Source organism: Acyrthosiphon pisum, chromosome X (assembly GCF_005508785.2).
Source record: "Acyrthosiphon pisum isolate AL4f chromosome X, pea_aphid_22Mar2018_4r6ur, whole genome shotgun sequence".
Classification (NCBI taxonomy): domain Eukaryota; kingdom Metazoa; phylum Arthropoda; class Insecta; order Hemiptera; family Aphididae; genus Acyrthosiphon; species Acyrthosiphon pisum.
Genome location: NC_042493.1, coordinates 85,683,463 through 85,706,641, shown reverse-complemented (window position 1 = coordinate 85,706,641; position 23,179 = coordinate 85,683,463). Strand labels below are relative to the sequence as shown.

The 23,179-nt window shown below is 27.2% G+C and overlaps 1 protein-coding gene across 1 annotated transcript in view; it reads left to right on the top strand.

The window, feature by feature from the left end:
- Positions 1 to 3,557: 3,557 nt before the first annotated feature.
- Positions 3,558 to 23,179, top strand: part of LOC100160097 (alpha-tocopherol transfer protein-like) — a 51,754-nt gene continuing 32,132 nt past the window's right edge. The window contains exon 1 of the mRNA XM_003244155.3: positions 3,558 to 3,848. Coding sequence (XP_003244203.1) covers positions 3,821 to 3,848 — 28 coding nt within the window. The 5' untranslated portion in view covers positions 3,558 to 3,820. The remainder of the gene's footprint in view (positions 3,849 to 23,179) is intronic.

The window sequence follows — 23,179 nt, the reverse complement described above, 5'->3', positions numbered from 1 at the left end:
ATTAGGTACAACAAAACAACAATTTGCACTATATGAGCACTACTGACTATAAGAGTCATTGTATAATAAATAATTATTTATCGTCCAATAAAAATTAAAGAAACTAAAAAAAGTTGAAAATTTAAAAATTATTTCATGTCTGATCATCGCATGTACAAATTTTAATTGAAAGTTTCGGGTCTCCGCTGTTTGATATTCATTTTTAATTAAGTAAAAAAAAATCGATTTGTTCAAAAACTAGTTTTGAATCTTTCCCGATTATTTTTAAGAGTAGGTACTGGATAATTTTGACTTTTGACCCTCAGAATACCAAAAATAAAATGTAAATCTGCTACAAGGAACCACCACTGAAATAGAAGTTCAAACATTTGTTCTACATTAAAGTGTAAGTATTAAAGCAATTTTTTTTATAAACTATTATAAGACAAATTATCATTCAATTGTGATCATGTAATTAAAAATTGGATATATGTATTAATGTATTTTGTGGTAGGTACCTAATTGATAACATGGGGATGAATTTAATCAATTTTTAATATTTTCAACTAAACACAGCCATCCTTTTTAGGTAGGCGCTTAGTCCTCAGAACTATCCTCAGCAACACATATTATTTTGAGGATACTAGTCAATGTTCAAATATGTTACTAAATATGTTTTTTAGAATATTTTATATTTTTATAATTTTTTTGGGGAAAAAAATTAATTTGTGTTTATGCATTTTAAACTTGGTTTGTAGTCATTAAATACATACAATTCAGTATGAATAACCTGTTACCTAATAATTTTAGAAACCTACAAATAAATAACACACACCTGACTGAATAACCCTTAAAATTTAATTTTGATATTCTCAAGCGAGACTAGATGATTAAAATTGGTAATTAAAGAATAAAGATCGGTAAATTAATTTTGGGGCCACTTAACTGATTTTCTTCCAACTCAAGTTCCATCCATCCTACAATATGATATTCATATATACTCTACGCAGTCTACAGTCTACACTTCAATAGTCTACAGATGACTACTTTTTTATTTTCCACCGGGAGAACGTATTTTATCAACAGGCGACAACTATTGATGACTACACTTACAGCATGTAATCTATGAAACCGACAAGAAAAGCAGTGGCACCATTATCTATGCAAAGATATGCATTGGCGTGCATATCAATTTTAAAATACTTTAAATTTATATAAAATATTAAATCGTGTAAAAATACATATATGAGTATTAGATGTAGGTGCCTACCTATCTTCTAATTATCGTAAATTTGTATATATTTTTGAATTCAAAGTAAAATAATTATTTCGTTCATATCAATTTAATAAAAATATTGCCAAATTCATCTGCAACATCTTAACTTGCATTCTCTGCTACGAGGCGAGTAAATAAAAAAATATCTATTTGAGATATACAATGGATGAAGATCGTTTTAGTAATTTATTTATCTATACTAAGTATTGAAAAAGATGTAAAAATTGATCGTGAGCAAATTTTACAACAGTTTACAGCCATGGATAAAAGAAAACGAATCATGAATAACATAACTATTGTATACTATAATTAAAAGTAAATGTTGGTATTTTTGTGTTGTTTACATTTTAAGATAGAAAAGTCCCCCACGGGTTACCTTTGGTATAATATTGAGGAGGGACTGTACTGCTGTATCCCCCTAAGATTTAGTACTATAGTTGCGCCACTGGTACCAGTACATTATTTATTCGTATATACCATGCGGAATGACGTGATGTAAAGACATCACTGCACAGTGTCTGAACATATTGTATTATCTTCTGTAACCTTATTGTATTTATGAGGTACCTAACCACTTATGTCGTATACATAACTATTAATCAGTATATAACCACATCGAGTACGACCCTTCCGCCCTAGAAAATGGTACCTACCTATATGATGCGGACGTCATCGTGCATATGCTTAAAATGTATTATTATACATAAGTACCAAGTGGCGACACCATGGTTTGGTATAATGGTAATGCAATACGTATCTAATCGCGGTATATATTACCTATACGCCGAGAGCTCGGTATAACATACAGCGGCTGGCAGTGCAATAGGTGCACGCGTCATTACAACAGGAAATGACTGACACGAAACACGCATATTATACGACTCCCATTATCATATAATTATTAAACATTATATATATTGTGTTATTATATAGTGTAAGATATGTATACATCGGTACGCTATATCTATATAAATATATATATATATATATATATATATCACCCACGAACACGGCCATTAATATTTATAGTGTAATGTTACTATCGGCATTATCGCATATATTATATTATATATATGCCTACAAATAGGCAATATCACCCCCGCGCTTATATTAATTGAAATTTGAAGTATTATAAACGATGTATACTTGCGACCAATACCATGCCTCTTATAAAGGTACCTATATGTAGCCACGTAGGTATGGTATATATTATCATTATATATTTATACATATAGGTACACGTGTCAGCACGCCACCAGAGACTTGTGGATTGTGGAACTCGGGACTGCAGCGCGCACATTATATAGGTACTATATAATTAGTGACAATATTAATAATACTATATTGTATAAAGACAATTATGTGTAATATGTATATTATTATTATTCACAATCGATTTTTTCAATTTAAATATACCTATTTTGCCTTAGTGTCGTGTGGTTTTATTTTTAAAATATATTTCTCATTAATTTTCTTAGGCGTCATTCGTCTTTCCTTTCGCTTTCCCTATGACACCGTACAATGTAGTTCAACTGCAGTAGCTAATAACGTATTCATAACTGTGTTATCATCATTAATCGGATAATATTATTAAATTATATTCTATACAATAAATATTACGTTAGAATAATTATTATAATATCTTACTTTAATTATCATTCGTTAAGTTCCGGCAGAAGGTATGAAATATTATAAACGTAGTAGGTACCTATACTTATCTATATAATGATATCATGTGCAACGATATGAGCTGCAGATATTTCCACATAGGCGTGAAGCCGAGTGGGATTTAAAAATTACGAGGGCCAGAACCCTAGTAGACTGTTGCTGCGATACAAAACTGATTGGAACCTGCAGTGGCGTAGCCTAGGGGTGTTTTGAACGTTGCTTCGTCGACGGTTTTTATACAAAAATTTATAATTAAATTCATATATGCTTCAGATATTTAAAAAAAAAAATATACAGTGTCATATTATGGCTCTATTATAAAAATGTGTTATTATTCTTATGAAGATTGATTATTAACTAACCTAACCTAATACCCCCCTCCAAGTGATATTGAAATGTATAAAATTAAAACGTCAATTCCCTAAAAAAAAAAAATCTTTGCTAATTAAGGATTTTCGAAACACAATTGACTACTATAATATACGGCGCGATCGAACGACAAAAAATTCTATACATTTCCCAAACTTCAGCGAGCTGCAAATAGACGTTAATTTTGGGCGACGTGGAGGTGGTGGTGGTGGGGGGGGGGGGTAATCTAGAAATACCCCACCCCGCACATCGCAACATGGAGACTTCGTCGCGCCAGCGCGCGCGGCGTTTGCTCGCCGTTTTTTTTCTCGTTTCATTCCCTCTCGTTTTCGTCACGTCTCTCTTTCGTTCTGTCGCGCCGATGACGCGCCGCGCGAAAACGCGCGCCCACCCGCGGTCGAGCGCGCAAAACGTTACGCGCGCGCGCACGCGAACAGTTGCACGAGACAATACACGCTCACCGCCTAGACGAACCACATACGACTTCGCTCTCCGACCAAGTGGGCCCGCCAACACGTGCAGCGCGCGATGATTTCACTGGAAAAGATACCGTCGGGTACGTACACAATATAATATATTATACCTGCCCACATACGCATTAATAGTATTAAAATTTTTATATTGAGCACCGCCGTTTGTATTGTGCTCTGGGCCATATTGTTTTATTATACATGCCTACGCAATTATTGTAAATAATTATACAATGTTATTAGGTATATTCAAATATAATATTATATTGGCATAATACGCGTACATAATGTCATAGTACCTATATAGTGTATAATATTATTAAATTACATTATAATATTACGTACTTTTTTATATGAATTATAATGTACCTGCCACGATTTGGCGTTTGTTATCTCTGTATAGGTATGCAATATAATACCTAAATAAATATTACGTACGAAGCCGAATCAAACCATTCGCGACTTGCACCTAGACGGACGCTTAGGAGTTATCGGTAATAACTAATAGACCGTAAATTGTCGAAAAAATTGTCGGCGATAAAACGTGAAAAGGATAAGAGAAACCAATAATTTAGGTACCTATACTTACTTAACACGTGTAGGTAGCAGGATGGTTTTACTGTGCTATAATGTTTTATTATTATTATTCGCGAGCTTCAAACTTAGTTGGTATGCAATTAGTACTCTTTAAACAATATATACAGGTGAGCACAGGTAGACCATGCGGTGTTTTTTCGCAGGTCCTGGATTCTGTGACTTCAATGACTAATGGCAAATCCGGCTCTCTAGAATATTAGATTATAGAAATATCTTATTATTATGTATCATAAAAAAAAAACAATATCAATTTAAACGAGTAGGGATAAAACGCATTGGGGTTAACTATCACTGCAAGCCCTATGCCAAAGTGTTGTATGATGACGTGCCCAAATTGAACAGTATGAAAACACTAAGCTTACGGTTGACTCATAGGTTTTATATTTATAAAATATTCTCTTCATTTCCAATTCAAAAAATCTTATAATCCATTCCACAGAAAATATTGTCATGAAATTCATAAAGTGTGAATCATCAACTGCAGCATCCTGTTTCGGGCAACGGGGAAAATGTTTAAAATCAGATAGGTACCTATAATGACTATTATGAGGCCTGTAGGTGGCTTTAGCTGCAAGTTTATAGGCTTATAGAACGGGTTTATTATCAACATTGTCGTAATAATATTGTCATGCAGACCAAATATTATATATTATAATTTACATAATTACAAAGATTGGTGGGAAGGAGGGAGGGGAAAGTAGTAATTGGGTTAGAATTTAGAGGCGAGCGATATAAACAACACTATAATTATTAATAATGTTGAAAAATATTAAAAATATATAACATGTAAGCAGTTGGTGTTCATAATATAATATATATATATATGAAGTTACACGTAATAATACATATCATATACAATATGACGGTGTTTTGTACATTTTCATAATAATATACTACATAGATACTGCAGGGTAGGGATTGGTCATTGTAAATTGTTGATGGTACAGTCGGTAGGCAATTGAATTATTTATCTCGTGAAATATGATAACTGTAGTTTTCCATTGCATTTTTGTTTTAATATAATATTGACGTGTACAAATTTAATCATGATATATGGAGCCCGAATGCCCGAATGCCCGATAATATTCAATTACTACGGTTTAAACGTATTTCTACATTTCGAACTTCGAAGGCTTGTATCGCTTTATTAGATTTGTTTGTTTTTATAATTAAAAACTATTTCCGATAATTATAAACTGATATGTTACCTATACATATTTTGTAACCATACTTTAACTAGGTATAAAATGTATTAATATGTAGGTATTACATATAATATTATATTACTATAAAATCAAAGTACAGAGTAGGTATACCACGCATATTATTATTAAAGCTATTACTGCTAGAGTTATTATTCTATTACTACTTAGGTAGTTATAGGCATATTATGCGCAGGCGTGTAGTGCGTATAATATATTATGAATTTATTGTGCTGTTCACACCATGTGTGGTGTGTGTCAAAACTGTTTATTTCTAAAGTAATATAACTACAATTCAAAAACAATAACAAATATTTTTAGTACCTCTTGCACCAATCAATGACAACTTCTTCAAAAATCAAATATTTAATTGGTGATTAATTTCAATATAATATTATAGGCACAAACATAGACATTAACAACGCTGAACTACCTATAGGTAGGTATTAGACATTAATGTTATATTATAATTTATAAATTACCTACCATTTGAATTTTTTTTTAAACTGTCAGGTAAACTACAACGAATCTAACTTGTTTATATCGTATTGAATGGAGATGTATGTAATTCAATAGAAATTTAAACTAATTTCATTATTAGTATTTATTATTCTCATTATACCTATAGGAAATACGTTTTAAAATAGGCAACTGTTTTTTTTTTGTCAAGGACATAAAGTGAGAAGTTTCAGTATATAATACAAATTAACATAATATGCATAGTACATAACCATAAAAAAATATCACTATAATATGTCAATAGTATTTTGATTTGGTTTATACTTAACATTTACATTTGTGTGATATCACGTAATGTTACTGATAATGTGAGTTTTCCTCTATTACTTACGATAAGCCATAAATATTTAGCTATATATATATATATATATATATATATATATAGTATATACAATATTATATTATATAGTATACTAGCTATTATTGTGTGTCCAATATCAAAAGTGTCATATTATGATTAACATGTTTTGATAATGTTATATAATAGTATAAAAATAATATTGTAAAATATCTTGTACGATTTTTATTTAAAATATTGTTTTTATATTACATATTATTTATTAGAATAAATATATTTTAATGATTATATTATGATAATATATAAAATACTCAAATACGTAAATGACGACATGAACAATATGTTTAACTCTATATCTATAAAATCATATAAGATACTCATATATAGAATATTTTCGATAATGTATTAATATAAATATTAGTTTTTGATATAGGTGAAGTTAAGACTTAAGAGGAGTTTGCTAGGCAGGATGCCCGGGCAACGGAACAACATGGACCTTTTTCCAAAAGGGTAAATGGTAAATGGGCCACTAAAATGTTACATTTATAAAAGGTAGACCCAGTGATAAGGACACTATTTTAAACGAATTTTTTATTATTGAATCCGGGTAGCAGGAGTTTATATTAAAATAAGAAACGTAGGTACATTAAAATCCAGAAAACGAACTTGCATTCGAAAGAATTAAATTCTTAATGAAATAAAAAAATATGAAAACAGAAAAAACGCTCGGTTTCAATCTGTAAAATCTATATCGCATGTTAAAAAATAATTGTATTTTTAAGTAAATGAAAAAATAAAATTTATAATTATTTAACTAATTGTATATTTACCTAAGTGCCTACAGTTTTATATTTTATAATTATTCAAAAAAAAAAAAATTATTAATTATATACGTAGTTACAGTAATTAATAAATGTTTATATTCGTATACTTTTGTTTGATTCATTTGTGGCCCAATCTCTGGGTAAAACCCTTTAAAAATATAAATTTAATTTGAGGCACAATACTCTACTAATGAAATGTAAGTAAAATAAATAGTGTATAGGTACGAAACAAGTGCCTAGATAAAATTGAGCATAATTACCGACGTATAACATATCGTTAGAAAATAAGTAAATTTATATTTTTTATAGTGTAATTTAAATAATTTCTCATTGTTAGTTTAAAATAAACGAAGCGGATACGAGGGGAAGGACGCTCAAAAGGGCAAAGTAACCCCTCGTAGCCCCGCGATTCAAATACACAAAGAAAGGTAAAGTTAAGGCCAATTTAATATATATATTATATTATTATAGCCAATTTCATTATAAATCAAAAACAACTTATAAAAAATAAATATAGTACTACTGAAAATTATATTGGTAAGTATTATACATTTTATCGGCACAGGTAAATTTTACAGTATACAATTATTGGTTATTATTAAACATTAATCTACATTTTGTAGGTAATGATAGGTAACATATTTGTCCACGTAAAACATATTACGACAAAATCATATTTATTGAGCAAACGGGGAGCACTCAAAATTCAAAAAGTCAAAAATACAACACCTAGTGCAGGGAAATATTATCTAGCTATTCTTTGGATCACTATAATTAATGACAGCTGATAGTATATTGAAGCACAAGTTATAAGATACTACACTGCAAACACAGTTTCAAACTGTATATTAATAAACGTGTACTTTTGGGACGATCGTCGATCACTGAACCGGAATACAAAATTTAAGTGGTTGAGTTACCTACCATTAATTTATTTGACAACGAAACGAACCTTAAGAGGACACTACACCCGCATGCGTTGTCTCCGGCCTCCGCGTCTTACAAATAAACGAATAACATAGCATATTATGCGTTCTGAATAATCCATCTAACTATTAGTTATGATTAATATTTGAGTGAATTGACCTTATTTTCAAATTTAATACCCAATAAGAATATTCTCTAGTATTGAGTTTTTTTCTATTTTAATTTTAAAGCAAGTTATGAGCTTTTTGAAATGCACAAACCATTTACAATTTTAAAATAATTAACTCACACATGCTTGGTTTCGATGTGGCATGGAGTTTAGGAGCATGTTAAAAGATTTATGTTCTACTGTTCTACTACTGTAACACCACTCACGCGCGTAAAATATACAAGTAAATATATGTATAATATAATACAAATCGTTCACCGCACTTACGTCTTCCACTTTTCACTACCTAACTCTCTTGTTCAATATAGCGAGCACAAACAATTATATTGAGAAAAAAAAATTAAAAAAAAAAAAAAATGTTCTAAGTAATTGGTTTAAAGACTAAATATATTTCAAAAAACGTAGACGTATTTCGTGACAAAAATATCGATATAAAAAAATTACAGATATTCTGTTTTTTTCTAAATTACTATTCTAAGAATTTAGAATAATTAGAATTCAAATATATAATATAATATAAATTATTATAATATTATTTAAAATCAAAATTACTTGTTAAAATGATATATCGGTATAATTTAAAATAATAATTTAAAAAAAAAGTTATCCGAAAAAGTCCAAAAAAGTCCGAACTGTTTATAAATGTATAAATTACTATAAAATATAGAGTATTTAGGTACCTATATATTATATGTATAATATAATACCAATTAAATTTTGATGTACGATAATTTATTAGAATAACTAAAACAAATTTTGTGTAAAATAATGCTGTCTTATAATAAAAAAAAACTAAGAATATTATTATTTGTTTTTTTCCGTAATGTTTTCCTGGAGTGTACGGATTCATTTAAATATAATAATAAGGTATTACAAATATTTGCATTTGATCGATGTGCTATTGGAAATGTTGGAGTAACATTTAATTATAAATGTATACAATTATACATACAAAGAATTTATCAAAAAAACCCACTGTGAAACCATAATTATATTAACTTTTTTAACACCGTTTAGAATCTATATAATTAATAAGTTAATTATATTTCCTGAACTCATAGAACATAATAATATTTTCCTTCGTACTATTTGTTTGTCGTTAGGTGGTTATAATATTTGAAAAGAGCTTACATCGAATAAATATGTCGTAAAATTTAATTTAAAACGTTATTGCTCATTGTTATTAGAAACTTTAAATAAAAGTCACGTTAACACGTCACAATATGAGTAATATTCGAACATTAAAATGGACAAAGATACAAAAAGTTGACGAGACCCTACTTTTACTTTCCAGCATTAGGTACCTACATAAATTACGGTGTAGCTTTAATTTTATTGTACAATAAAAATACCGAGTGTACGAACAATTAAGGAAAGTGGTCATAAGGCAAAAATCATCAAAACAAGAATTGCAACAACAATTAATTATCTATCACTGTAATCTATAGGTACCTAGGTACCTACATATTTTAATTGTGTAAATGTTATAAAAAGTATTTACTATTTCATATGTTTTACAAATATTTCACAAGTGTGTTATAATAAAAATATCTTAATCTTGAATGTCTTAAATATTAAATATAAAACATTTTTTTTTTTTTAGAACAATGAAAGATTTCTACTTTATGATTTATGAAATTATGAGTCATTTAATTGTGACATGGATCGTTGATTAGTATAATGTTTTTAAGATGCTTATTTCAGATGAATATTACTCGGTTTCTAAATAGTCATTTTTATAAACTAGTAGGTATAGGTGCCATTTGTTCTCATATTTATAAGTGGTTGAGATATAGTTGACAATTACAACAGTAGGTAGACAATTATTCCACCAAATTGTAAACACCGAATAATAATGAAAAAAAATGAAAAAAAATTACATTACAATTAAACGATATAATAGATGAGTTGAAAATCAGTCATTGTCTTACACATTTGTGGAACAACAATTGGGTAATTTATTGTCAATTACTGTTTTTTTAAATAAAGATATTTAACAGTTTGCTCTCTAGAATGAGTAGAATACTAGAATGTCAAGATAAAAATATTATAAATAGCTTCATGCCAGTGTGGATATATTTTATGCTTTTAGTTGTATAAGAAAACAATTTCAGTGGAAAAGATATTGATGTGAAATGTTATTAAATGTTTAAAATTATAATGTATTCTCAAAGTCAACTACCTATGTGCCTACGGCAACAACAAATTTCGCTCGTTGATAGTAATTTAGTAAATTACTACATTATTACCTAGGTATTTTGTTATTGTTTTGATTTAAATAACTTGTGCGTATACTTAATATTTATAGAGTATACGAATATATTATGGGTACCTATACCTTCAACCTAGTTTTCATTTTATAATTCGTTAATATTCAAATGAGAAACATAGGTAATGTTCAATAACTCGGTGCTCGATTGAATTTTGATAAATTATGTAAAATTAATTCAATTCTGATTATTATATAAGTATAGGCCAAACTATAGTTTGGCTGATAGAAAAATATTCATGATTTTTTACGAGCAAATAAAACAATCACAGTTTTACTGTAGCGGTTAACGATGTAACGTTAACATTAAAAACCGTAGAGCTCGCTCTGCGGTATAAAAGGTTTCGAGTGTATACCTTCCTTGTAATTGAGTAAGTCACTGTAACAAAGGTACCTATGTCTTAGATTTGAATTTAATCATAAATAATTGTACATAAAAAATAATTTTAAACAAAGTCTGCCTCTATTTCTAAGTATATTTTAAAAATTATTTATAATACGTAATGAGTGGAACGATGAATATATTGATTTTACAATAATGTATATTTTTTTTAAAATTATTTTTGTGTCTGTGTACACGATAAGTAGTTGAAATAATGCTTCGATTTTCCACATCAGTACCTTGTTCGATAGGAAAGTGAATATTGTTGGTGCATTGGGGAGGGAAAAATTTAAAATTCCCAATAGTTTTCAAAAAGGTTGGGAAAAAAAATATGAAAATTAAGGAAAAATGGGAATTTTTGCACAAAATCGGTTTTCTGCAAAATCGATTTTGGGTTTTGGTATAACTCTAAAACAAATGAACATATATAAATGAAATTTTCACTGATGGTTTATATTTGCATTTTCTATACACGATAAAATTTTCAAAATATTTTGATTTGTTTTGAACTGTTAAGGAACATTTTCTGTTTTCAATTTTATTAGTCTTTTTTTCTATGAATGTCAAATAAACTTTATTTGTTGGGTAAGAAAGCTTAAAAATTTAATACAAAGCTCCTACTATACTGTTACAATGACTTTTGAAAAATATTAAAAATCCTTAGTCACAGTTTTTATTTATAAGCATTTAAGTTCAAATCTTGACAAAAACGGAAAAATCACGAAAATTAGGAAATTATTTTGAGTTGAGAATTCATAAAATTTTTTCTTTTTAAATCTAAGATTAATACATGATTCCTCATAAGTTTGTCTACCTTTATCAAAGAAAAAAAATGTCTACAAGCAAATCAAATTAAATTTTTATGAGGGTTTGAAATTCATATTTTTACAATATTGGATATTCACTAGATTTCTCATGTGGCGGTTTTGTTATTTTATTGTTATTAAAAAACGAATGCAAATGTTGCAAAACTACAATACTGTAGATACATGAAAATTTTACTGAATGTTTATGTTTTCATTTTTTATACATCATAAAATTTTGAAAATATTTTGAGTCATTTTGAGCTGTTTAAGTACACTTTTGGTTTTAAATTTTTTTAGTTTTTTTTTCTATAATTGTGAATCAAATATTATTTGTTGGTCAAAAAAGCTCGAAAATTTAATACAAGGCTCCTGATATATTGTTACAATAGCAGTTAGAAAATATTAAAAATACATAGCCACACATTTTTTTTATAAGCATTTAATTTTCAAATTTAGATAAAATTCATAAAATTTAAAATGTAATAATTATTTTTAGTTAAAAATGTATAAAATGTTCAACTTTTATAGCTAAGGATTAAAAATGTAAAACAAGGTTCCACGTAAATAGGTTATATATAAATTACTTTATTCACAATAACATCATCAAATATACCTGGTAATATCATAGGATGACTGATTGTTTTCGCTTAGAATCGTTTTTCTTATACAATGATATTATATCATTGAATTCAAATTTAACACCATCCATTACAGTAACCCACTTGTAACCTTCTGTAAAGCAGACACCCACTAGCCCACCTTTTTATATTTTTTAATTGCTATAAGAAAAACTAATGAAGAACTTTGTATTAAATGCTTAAGTTTTTACTTACAAGCAAAAATTGTATTGTAGGTACATATATTTTAAAAAAACTATAAGGTTCGAACATTTCTGTAAATAACTCAAAAACATCTTAAACATTTAAACAATTTAACGATATGTCTAGAAAATATTAATATAAAATTTATATTAACATTTTGAAATGTATTATAAATATTTGGTTAACATTTCAATTCTATTTTCATGGTCAGTTCATAATTTTTGAATTACAACAAAGTAACCAAATCTCGATTGTGCCGTAAACTGGTTTTGTGTGAAATGTGAATATTCCCGCGGATTAAAATTAATAATTGTGGGGACCTACAGTTTTTAAAGAAATAGCTATGTGTATTATAAATTATTTTTCATTGCCATAATAATTTATATTGCTTATTCAAATTTAACACATCCATAACAGTAACATTTTTACTTTTGAATACATACCTCCCCCAAAGTACCTACCAACTAATAATAATTTGCTACCAGAAAAACACACACAAAGCTAAAGATAGAACCATTATCAATGCTACTGAATGTGGCGTCAGTAACAAAAAAAATACCCATCATTATAAAACCAATTAATTTACTTACATAATTACAGCAGTTAATTAATATTTATACAGTATTAGAGATATTTTTATTGAGTTATTAAAAAATGATTAGTTTTAAAAGACTTCTGAAAGGATTTATTTTGCAAAGTAAAAATGTATAGATGAGCAAGAATCAATTAAGCTGTTAAGTCCATTACACATGAACTCAATGTTTTATTATTTATACTATTAAAGACCATTTGCAGTAAATGGCATTTTCATCATTGTTTTTGCTGAATCAATATTCAAATCGTAAGAAATCGATTTGCATGTCTGAAAAATATAGGAACAAATAAAATAATTATTTCAGTAGGGTATATTGAGTATTTTTTATGTATTATTATTACGGTACCATTATATTTTCAAATGGGTATTATATTCATATTATATATTACATAATTAACTTTACGATATGGTTTTAATAAATGTTAATAAAATAAATTGATTTTAATCATGAACTATATTATATAATATGTAATATACATTATAGGTTCGTGATATGTACAATGTATTCAGTGGCTATATAGGGGGTGGGCCTAGTGGGCTGCAGTCCCCCCCCACCCGAAATTACAGTCTTTTTATATAGAACAACAATATATTTTATTAGGTACTATCATAAGTTATAATATTTCATAGCCTGTTGAAAAATAACAAATACGAATATATGTATAGAAACTGTTAAATATATAGGTAGTAGACAGAAGCCTCTAAGTAATAGATCACTTGCTAGTTTCTATCTACTATAGCCCACCCCAAATATTATTTCTATATACGCCACTGAATGTATTAGTACCTAATACATGATTGCCTTAAAAGTCATAAGTTATAACTTTTAACTAATGTGGTTCAATAGGTTAGCTAGTTAGCTATATGTATATACGTAAGACATATACTAATTTTATTGAGTACTTTTTGGGTTTTCCATACTTATCTTTATTGTTCCATTATTTATTGCCATTGATTTTAAACGCTAGTACCTATTTATAATCCTTGGTATTAGTGTATTACCAAATAGTATAAATAACTATAAAATATATTACAAACGAGTATTTAAAGTGTATTTCCTAACTGGTTTATAATTTCACTGATAAAATATTAAAATAAAATTGATCAATAAAATAATTTACCGTGTATTTTATTATATTTTTTTGTTGAATATTTATCTGCATAAAATAAAATGTTAAGTATTTATTTATTTATTTATATTCAAAGTTCTTCATTAAAATAAATTAAACACTTCTTAATGCTTCTAGCTTAAATTTTGAATACAGCGTTATTAATATTTAAGAATTCCTTATTAAATAATCTTGACACATCATTTTTTAATAGTGGTATGGCGAACTTGTTCGATTGTCCATATTTTACCAAATAGATGGGTCATCAGTACCTAGATATGATGTAATGACAATTAGTAGTGTTACAACATATGGAAATATAATAATCTAACTTAAATTATTTAATATTTAAATGTAAAAGATTAAAAATATAAAATATTATAATGCCAATATTGTGTTAATTATGTTTGACGTACGCAGGTTTTCTTGTATACCTAATATACTACCTGTTGCGTATAGAGTAGGTAGGCAGTAGGTACAGGGTACCTACATATTTATAGTTTTGAAATAATGATTTTTTTTTACATTGGTAAACACAATCACAAATCATTTGAAAAATATGATATTCATATATTAAATACAAAATACAGTGTTAACCACAACAAAATAGTTTCGAAATTATAATTATTCAGTAACGAAAATATCTAGCCAATTAAGTATAAAATAATTATACAGTCATATTTAATAGAACCATATTTGATTATAATAAGTACCTACCTACTATTTTAGTCTGCATTATTGTAAGCTACAAAAATGTATATAATAATAATACATGATACATCTACTATATAGGTATATTATATGAAAGAAACTGTGGTAACTGGTAAGTGGCAACATCTCCCCACCGACTTTAAATTAAAAAAAAAAAAGAAAGGCACCAAATTATTTTGATTCACAAGGTGGCAGACTAATAGATACATCTGGCACTTATTCATTGATCTCGAAATAATAATACATTATAGCGATACAAATTACAAATATTATGCAATTATACAATGTAATTGAAATGTATATTGGACAAATCTAATTTCGAACGTGTAGTTGATTAGCTATAACTTATAATTATTATTTGGAGTTTAGATTGAAGCGGAATGACACAGGTGTACGGCGTCGCCTAAATATTAGTCTAATACCTACTCCGTGCATAAAAACTTAAAATAATTATAACAGTTATTAGTTATAACTCTTTTTAAATAAATGTATTGTTTATAGTTTATATTATACAACAACAATTCTTGAAATATAAAATTTAAAATGTATGTTATATTTCAAAAAACTAAATTCCTTAAATAAATTAAGTACAATAAGTATAAAATATACTATAGTATATTTATAATATAATTAAGTATTCATAAATACTTTATCTATTTAATATTATTTTTATAATTATTTTTCAATTTATTTATTTTATCTCTTTTCATCTCGTTGATTTTAATAGTACCTATGTATTAAATAATCTATATATATAAAAATGGAGACAAAAATGTATAACAATTCATCAATCGAGAACAGCTGGTCCGATTTGGCTCAATTTTTTTTAAAGATGTTCGTAACTGCCGGGAGAAGGTTTTTACGAAATAACATTTTAGGAAAATCCACCGGAAAGGTAGGAAATCTCAAATCTGTATATCAAAAATACAACAGTGCAGGCGCAACAGTGCATTATATTATATTGGTTGCTTTTGTTTAATCGGGCATGTTTGTTGATTTCATATAATATAAAAATAAATCGCAGAATGTGTTGCTAAGCGCAATAATTCTACTGTACGTGTGTTGTGACTGAACTCTTTAAACGGTTAGACCGATTTGAATGAATTTTTTTGTATGCGTTTGCGTTTATTCATCTGATTTTAGTACGGTTAGGGTAGGTTAGGATTTTGTATTAATTGATTATATCAATCCACCATAGGTAGAATACGACAAACTTGGTATAACTTTGATACTTTAGAGTTGAATCATACACTAACGTACATACAACACGGGGTCTGCGATCTACCGCAGGTAGATTGCCCACCTGATGATGTACTGCTGCGAATCAGAATTTTTATTCCGGGCAACGGAAAAGTTAAGATTAATTTTGAAACCATGCACCGAATATTAAATAACGAATTGAACAAAGTTTGAGTCACTTATAGTTGGTACACTTAATGGGCAACGAAGTGCACGGGTTCAGCTAGTATTTTATATTTTTGAATATTTGTACGTCTAATGACTATAAATATTAAGTCAAGTAGGTATTTTATATATGTATAAACCTAGTTTACTCACTATAGATGTACTATATTATACCTAATATCAAACTCACGCGTAACAAAGTTTCGACCGACGTCTTCTCTTAATACTTTTGGAGATTAATAAGTGATAAACTGCGATAACTGTTAACATAACAACCCGATATTGTTTTATTGACCATATCACGTTATGAATTTCGATAGCTTGTGGGTACGCTGAAGTAGTAATTTTCAAGGAAATTCTCGTACCTCTGAGGAATATAATTTCGAAATGTTTAAATAATTAATACTATAATGCCTACGGTATGGTAATAGATGGATTTTTTGTGTATGGAAAGTTCGATTAGACATAGGCAACTAAAACTACAACATATTAATTACATACATAATACCCCTTATTAGTATCAGTTATTATCCACAATATATTATTATAATATTATGTTTTCAATTATATAATATACCATCAATTTCCTTATATTCCTAACATTTTTAGATTTTAAGCAGAGCGATAAATGTATTGATTTTACAATTATGTGTGTTTTTTTTTTTATTATTATTTTTTTTTCGTATCTGTGTACACGATAAGTAGTCAAAACAATACTTCGATTTTCAACTTCCAGTATCTTGTTCGATGGGAAAGTGAATACTGTTGGTGCATTGGGGAGGTCAAAACTTAATATTCCCAGTAATTTTCAAAATCGCCGTGAAAAACAAAAGAAAAATTAAGAAAAAACGGGAACTTTTTCGCAAAATCGACTTTGGTTTTTGGTGTAACTTTAAAAAAAATGACTGTAGATACATGAAATTTTCACTGGTTGTTTATATTTGAATTTTCTATACACGACCAAATTTTCAAAATATTTTAATTTGTTTTGAACTGTTTAGGGACATTATTAGTTCCTAATCTTATTAGTTTTTTTCTAAGAACATCAATAAAACTTTATTTGTTGGGTAAAAATATTTGAAAATGTAATATAAGACTCCTACTATATTGTTACATTGACATTTAAAAAATATTAAAAAACCTTAGTCACAGTTTTTTTTTTACAAGCATTGCATTACATATTTTTTATTTCAAAATCCAAATTTGACAAAATATGGAAAAATCACGAAAATTAGCGAATTATTTTGTCATTCTTTATCAAAAAAAAATGTCCATAAGAAAGTCAAATTAAATTTTTATGAGCGTTTGAAATTCAAATGTTTACAACATTGGATATTTATTCGATTTATCATGTAGCGATTTTCTTATTTTATTGTAATTCAAAAACGAATAACTGTAGATACATGAAAATTTCACTGAATGTTTATTTTATCAATTCTTACACTTGATACAATTTTCAAAATATTTTAACTTGTTTTGAGCAGTTAACGGACAATTTCATATTTGACTATCCATTATACAGTGACCCACTTGTAACCTACTGTACAGCAGAGCGACTTCCACTTGCCCAACTTTTTAGCTTACAGACAACAGAAAAGCCATTTTTGTGACGCGTTTGCAATATATAAGGCAAATAACTAAATAATATTATGCCTAGTAAATGCATAAAATAATATCAAATAAATAATGACGAAATTAATCATGTCCTTCAAAACGTTCAATATATTGTACCTATTATTCATTATTTGTATTATTTTATATATTATATTAAATGAAATACTTTTTATGTATAAATGCCAATATGGTATTAAATTATAGATTCTGTAATTTTGAAACAATTCAATAATCGATATAGGTAGTTAAGTTCCAAATACTTATAATTTTTATTCCACACACTCAGTAAACTCGTTCGTAGACAATATTATTATGTTATTATTTTCCATTTTAACGTATCGATTTTTTTTTGAAGGCTTTCCGAATAATATGTTTCGTTGGACGTATTTTATATGTCTGAGTTTTTTATTTGTTGGCGATAAGCCTATAAAAATATTTAAACTCATTTTCCACGCGTTTCTGTAAGTTTATTATCTCGGAGCAGACTGTGCTGCATTTTTCGTGTATATAGAACTGTAAGTATTATACCCTAGTCAATAGCTGCACTATATTGGAATGAAATTTTCAATACATTCATTAATATTAACATTAATAATATTAAATATATTAAATATATTATATTTTTTATGAATATTTGACTATGAATATTTATGAATGTTTTGTTTGATGTGTTTTTTGAGTTTATTTAAACGCATACGCAGTACCACTTAATACTTATTAAATAAATTGAATTCTTTATACTAGTTGAACGAATAAATAAAGTCCATTTATGCGCATTTATATTATTGTATATTAATATTGCGTATTTATATAAATCGGAATCTGTTTAATAAATGCCCTACACAGCATGATATTTTTTTTTGTTATATAATGCATAATATATGCTTTTGTATGCAGTTTAGGGTGAGTAAATTAATAATTAATAAATGTTTTATTTTTTTTTTAAACTATAGTTATTTTTGTTTTAGTGAAAATAATAATAATTTTATCTTCTTTAATTTTTATTCATATATACTATATTTATATAGGTATTAAATCCAATCAGCAAACTTGCTTTTTGATATCAGCAGGCGAACTTAAAAGTGGAATAACAAATGTAGGTTTATTGTTAAGTCGTAACCGTTCAGGGTACCTATTTAACAATCTATTTCATTCCGCAAAAGTTATATTAACCTTCATGATAGTTAGTTAACTAATTACTTTTTTGTGTTTGGTTATTCATTTTTTAATCGATATATTTTCCAGTGATTAACATATTATACGAATAACATATAATAAATTCATACCAAGAATTAATAATTATGTCTAGCAGCACTCTAATATTATTGTGTATATAAACGCATTAACACTAATTATATAATTTTACAAGAACATATATTTTAACTTTAAAGCGTTTTGAATATAAGTGACATATACCATTAAAAATGTAATTTTCGTAATTATTATCGTTCATATAGTCAAAACATATACTTAAAACTTAAAATCCTTGGCTAATAATTATTAGGCATTTAATTTTGTTTCCAGTGAATAATGAAAAATGAAACCTTGCAATAATATGCTTAAAATCGTATACTTACCTACTTGTATATAATCATATTATATAATTTACTGTAACGTATTATACTAATAAATACTTTAACAGTTATACATAGGTATATATAAATAAATTTTAATAATCGTGTACTGTGTTGATTAGGTTTCATTAATAGGTATCAAACTGTTTAACTATTTTCTCTCTCGACTGATTCCTATAATAATATAGTTCATACACCATACCATATCATATGGAGAGTAATCTAAAAAATATGATAGATTCAATATTGAAACCTTGTAAATTGATAATTAATTAACATATTAAATACTTACCCACCTATATTATAATTTATTTTAATATAATAATATGTAGTATATATTTATATCAAATATTATATATACTCGTGTATCCATGTAAAATAATATAGATACAGTATGCTTTTTTTGGAATTTCGAAAGTCTGCAGTCCATATGAATATATATACGGTTCACGTAATTTTTTTTTTTCCAATAAAATACAGTTCGGGAATATTTTGTTTACGTACCTATAATTTTTTAAACGGATTACGGAAAAACTAGGACTTTTTCCAAATTTATACGGTCCGTCCGAATACACATTTATTCCAACAAATTCTATGGTCCATATGATGGTAGTCAGATCATTTACGCGTGATCTCCCGACGAAAATATTTTAAATTATTGAGTATGTATACAATTTTGTATGTACTCAGGTATTATATATGTTTCCGTAATGATGCCAATTCAGAAAATAACTTAATTTCCTATGGAATGTTCAAAATGCCTCGAGTCAATGACTAAAGTGTATCGTATAATATTATATAGCAATTCCGTAGCTTGTTTTAGTTATAGTAATTATGTTTAAACATTGCCTAGGAATTTTATAAATCGTCTAAAGGATCGCAGACAATGTTGTATAGTTAGTTTTATGTTTTACGTTTCTATGTCATTTCTACGGTATTATATAATTTATAATCTTCAACGAGATATAGAATCTGGGCTCGATTGGCTCGTTCCATGCGCACACCGTACAACTATATATTATGTCCACTTACGTATTATGAAATTCATGGTACAAAATGAGATAACTCTGCTAGAAACAGTTGGTTTAGATAGTATCACTCAATCAATGGACCACGATGATTTCAAAAATATAATTGCAAAATGAAACTAATATGTCTGCCTGTTGTGCTGGAAATATAGCATACAACTCAAAATGTCAGTATTTTGCCAAAAATTTTGGCATATGAAAATAAATTTGAATGATAATTAATTTAGTCGTATAAATTTGGTTTTTATGATAACATATTTTGCCACTTTATATTAGGTATTAAATTGTATTTAGTGTATCAGCCATTGATCATCATGCCTATAGTCAATATGCATATTCTTAGAAAGCATTTCAAATAACATTTCATACTTTTATTATGCATTGTCAAAAACCACTACACCTAGAAAATAATATAAATTTCTATATAAAATAGGTAATTTTATTTTTCTCAGTCATTTTTGACTGTGTTTATTTTATCATCATTGTCCGTGACATATGCCTAAAGTATATATATTTTTTATAATGTGGACTTAAATATATAATATGTCAATTTAAATATGTTTAGATGCTCATCACACCGCGGTGGATGACATAATAATATTGTATAGAAGTATAAAATATTATTGTATATAATTATACTGTTTTACGAAGCTGTTTTTTAAATGATTATTTGACACGCTACATCAATGCGGTATTCTTCTGAATTCTTGCATTCAGTATGCAGTATTATAACACGTAGTTTTTAATCTATTCAAGTCAATTTTTACCAGTTTTGGTCTTCATTTTCACTTAAAAACAGATAATTTAATCCTGCTAAATTAAAAAAATTCGTTTATGGTTTGATATTTGAATATAGAGGGTAATATTATTATGTTTATATAATTCTATATTCCTACCAATGTATATAATATTTGGTGATGTGCCGCTATGGCACCTAAAATCTAATGGAAATATGACAATGTTGACGTAAGCCGTTAGCGGATAACGTTGTGATATTAGAAAATAATCGCCATATCGCGCAAATTATTTTTGTACAACGTATTACGTTTAGGTAATGGTCAGTTCTAAATTTTCAGTTGAATCAGTAAGTTAAGCGTGCGTGTTATTTTATTAAATTGATTGAAATGGCTGATATTATTAAATCAAACAAAAATAATGATTTTTTTTTTTTGAATTTTTTTAATATACACCAATAAACTATATAGTATACAGCAATAATGAATTTTATAAATTTTAATTATATAATATTATGTAAAATATATGAATTTTTTTTTTGACATTTTTAAAGTTTATTTTGGACAATTTTATCGTGGACATTTTTGTATATCATTGACTTTTATAAATTTTTATTAGGTTATCTATATATAATATATATAAAGGAAAGTGTACTTTACCAATAATCAACGCAGAGCGGAACCTATTTGAGTTAACGACTTGAAATTTCAAGGATATATTTTTATAATTATTTCATCAAGCACTAAGAAAGGATTTTCAGAAATTTTGTTTTTAAAGAGACGTATAGTCGACCACTTAAGGAAATTAGGAGAAATGTTATTATCTTCAAGTGGAAGGTACTTAGGAAAATATATGGACCTGTGAGAAATCATTTAAGTGGGGATTTCAAAGGGAGAAAAAACATCAACATTGAATTTAATAAACCAGTAAATATTAAATGTTTTCTGAAAACCGAGCGTCGCTGAAGGGAGTACACTTCGAAATGTACTAAATATAATAAGACCACTGGAAAGAAATTTTTAATATTTTTCAACTGCTATTGTAGCAATATATCGGGAGCCTTGTATTACATTTTCACAATTTTTTAATCAATGAATACAATTTAATTCACAATCATAGAAAAAAAAACTAAAAAAAAGGCGGGTAAGTCGTGGATGTCGCTCTGCTGTACAGTAGGTTACAAGTGGGTTACTGTAATGGATGGAATTAAATTTGAATCCAATGATATTATATCATTGTATACGAAAAACGATTCTGAACGGAGATGATTTGTCAGTCTAGGATATATTATTTTTAAAGAAAAACTTATGGAGAACCTTGTACCAAATTTTAAAAACTTAGTTATAAAAGAAAAAATTTTTACGATTTTTCAACCACTAAATTACTTGCAAATTTTCGCAATTTTGACATATTTCGTATAAATTTGAACTTTAAATGCTTATAAATAAAAATTGTGACAATGTATTCCTTTTATTTTGCAACTGCTATTGTAAAAATATGTTAGGAGCCTTGTATTAAATTTCCAAATCTTAGAATTAAAAAGAAAAACTTTTATGAATTTCTGTCTAAGATAATTTGAACATTGCCGTAATTTTTACGTATTTAGTCAAAATTTGAACTTTAAATGCTTATAAAAAAAAAATCGTGACTATATATTTCTTTTATTTTTCAATTGCTATTGTAAAAATATATTATGAGCCTTGTATTAAATTTTGAAATCTTAGATATAAAAGGAAAATTTTTTATGAATTTCTAGCATAAAATAATTTACGAATTTTCGTGATTTTTACATAATATGTTGTCAAAATTTGAACTTTAAATGCTTATAAATAA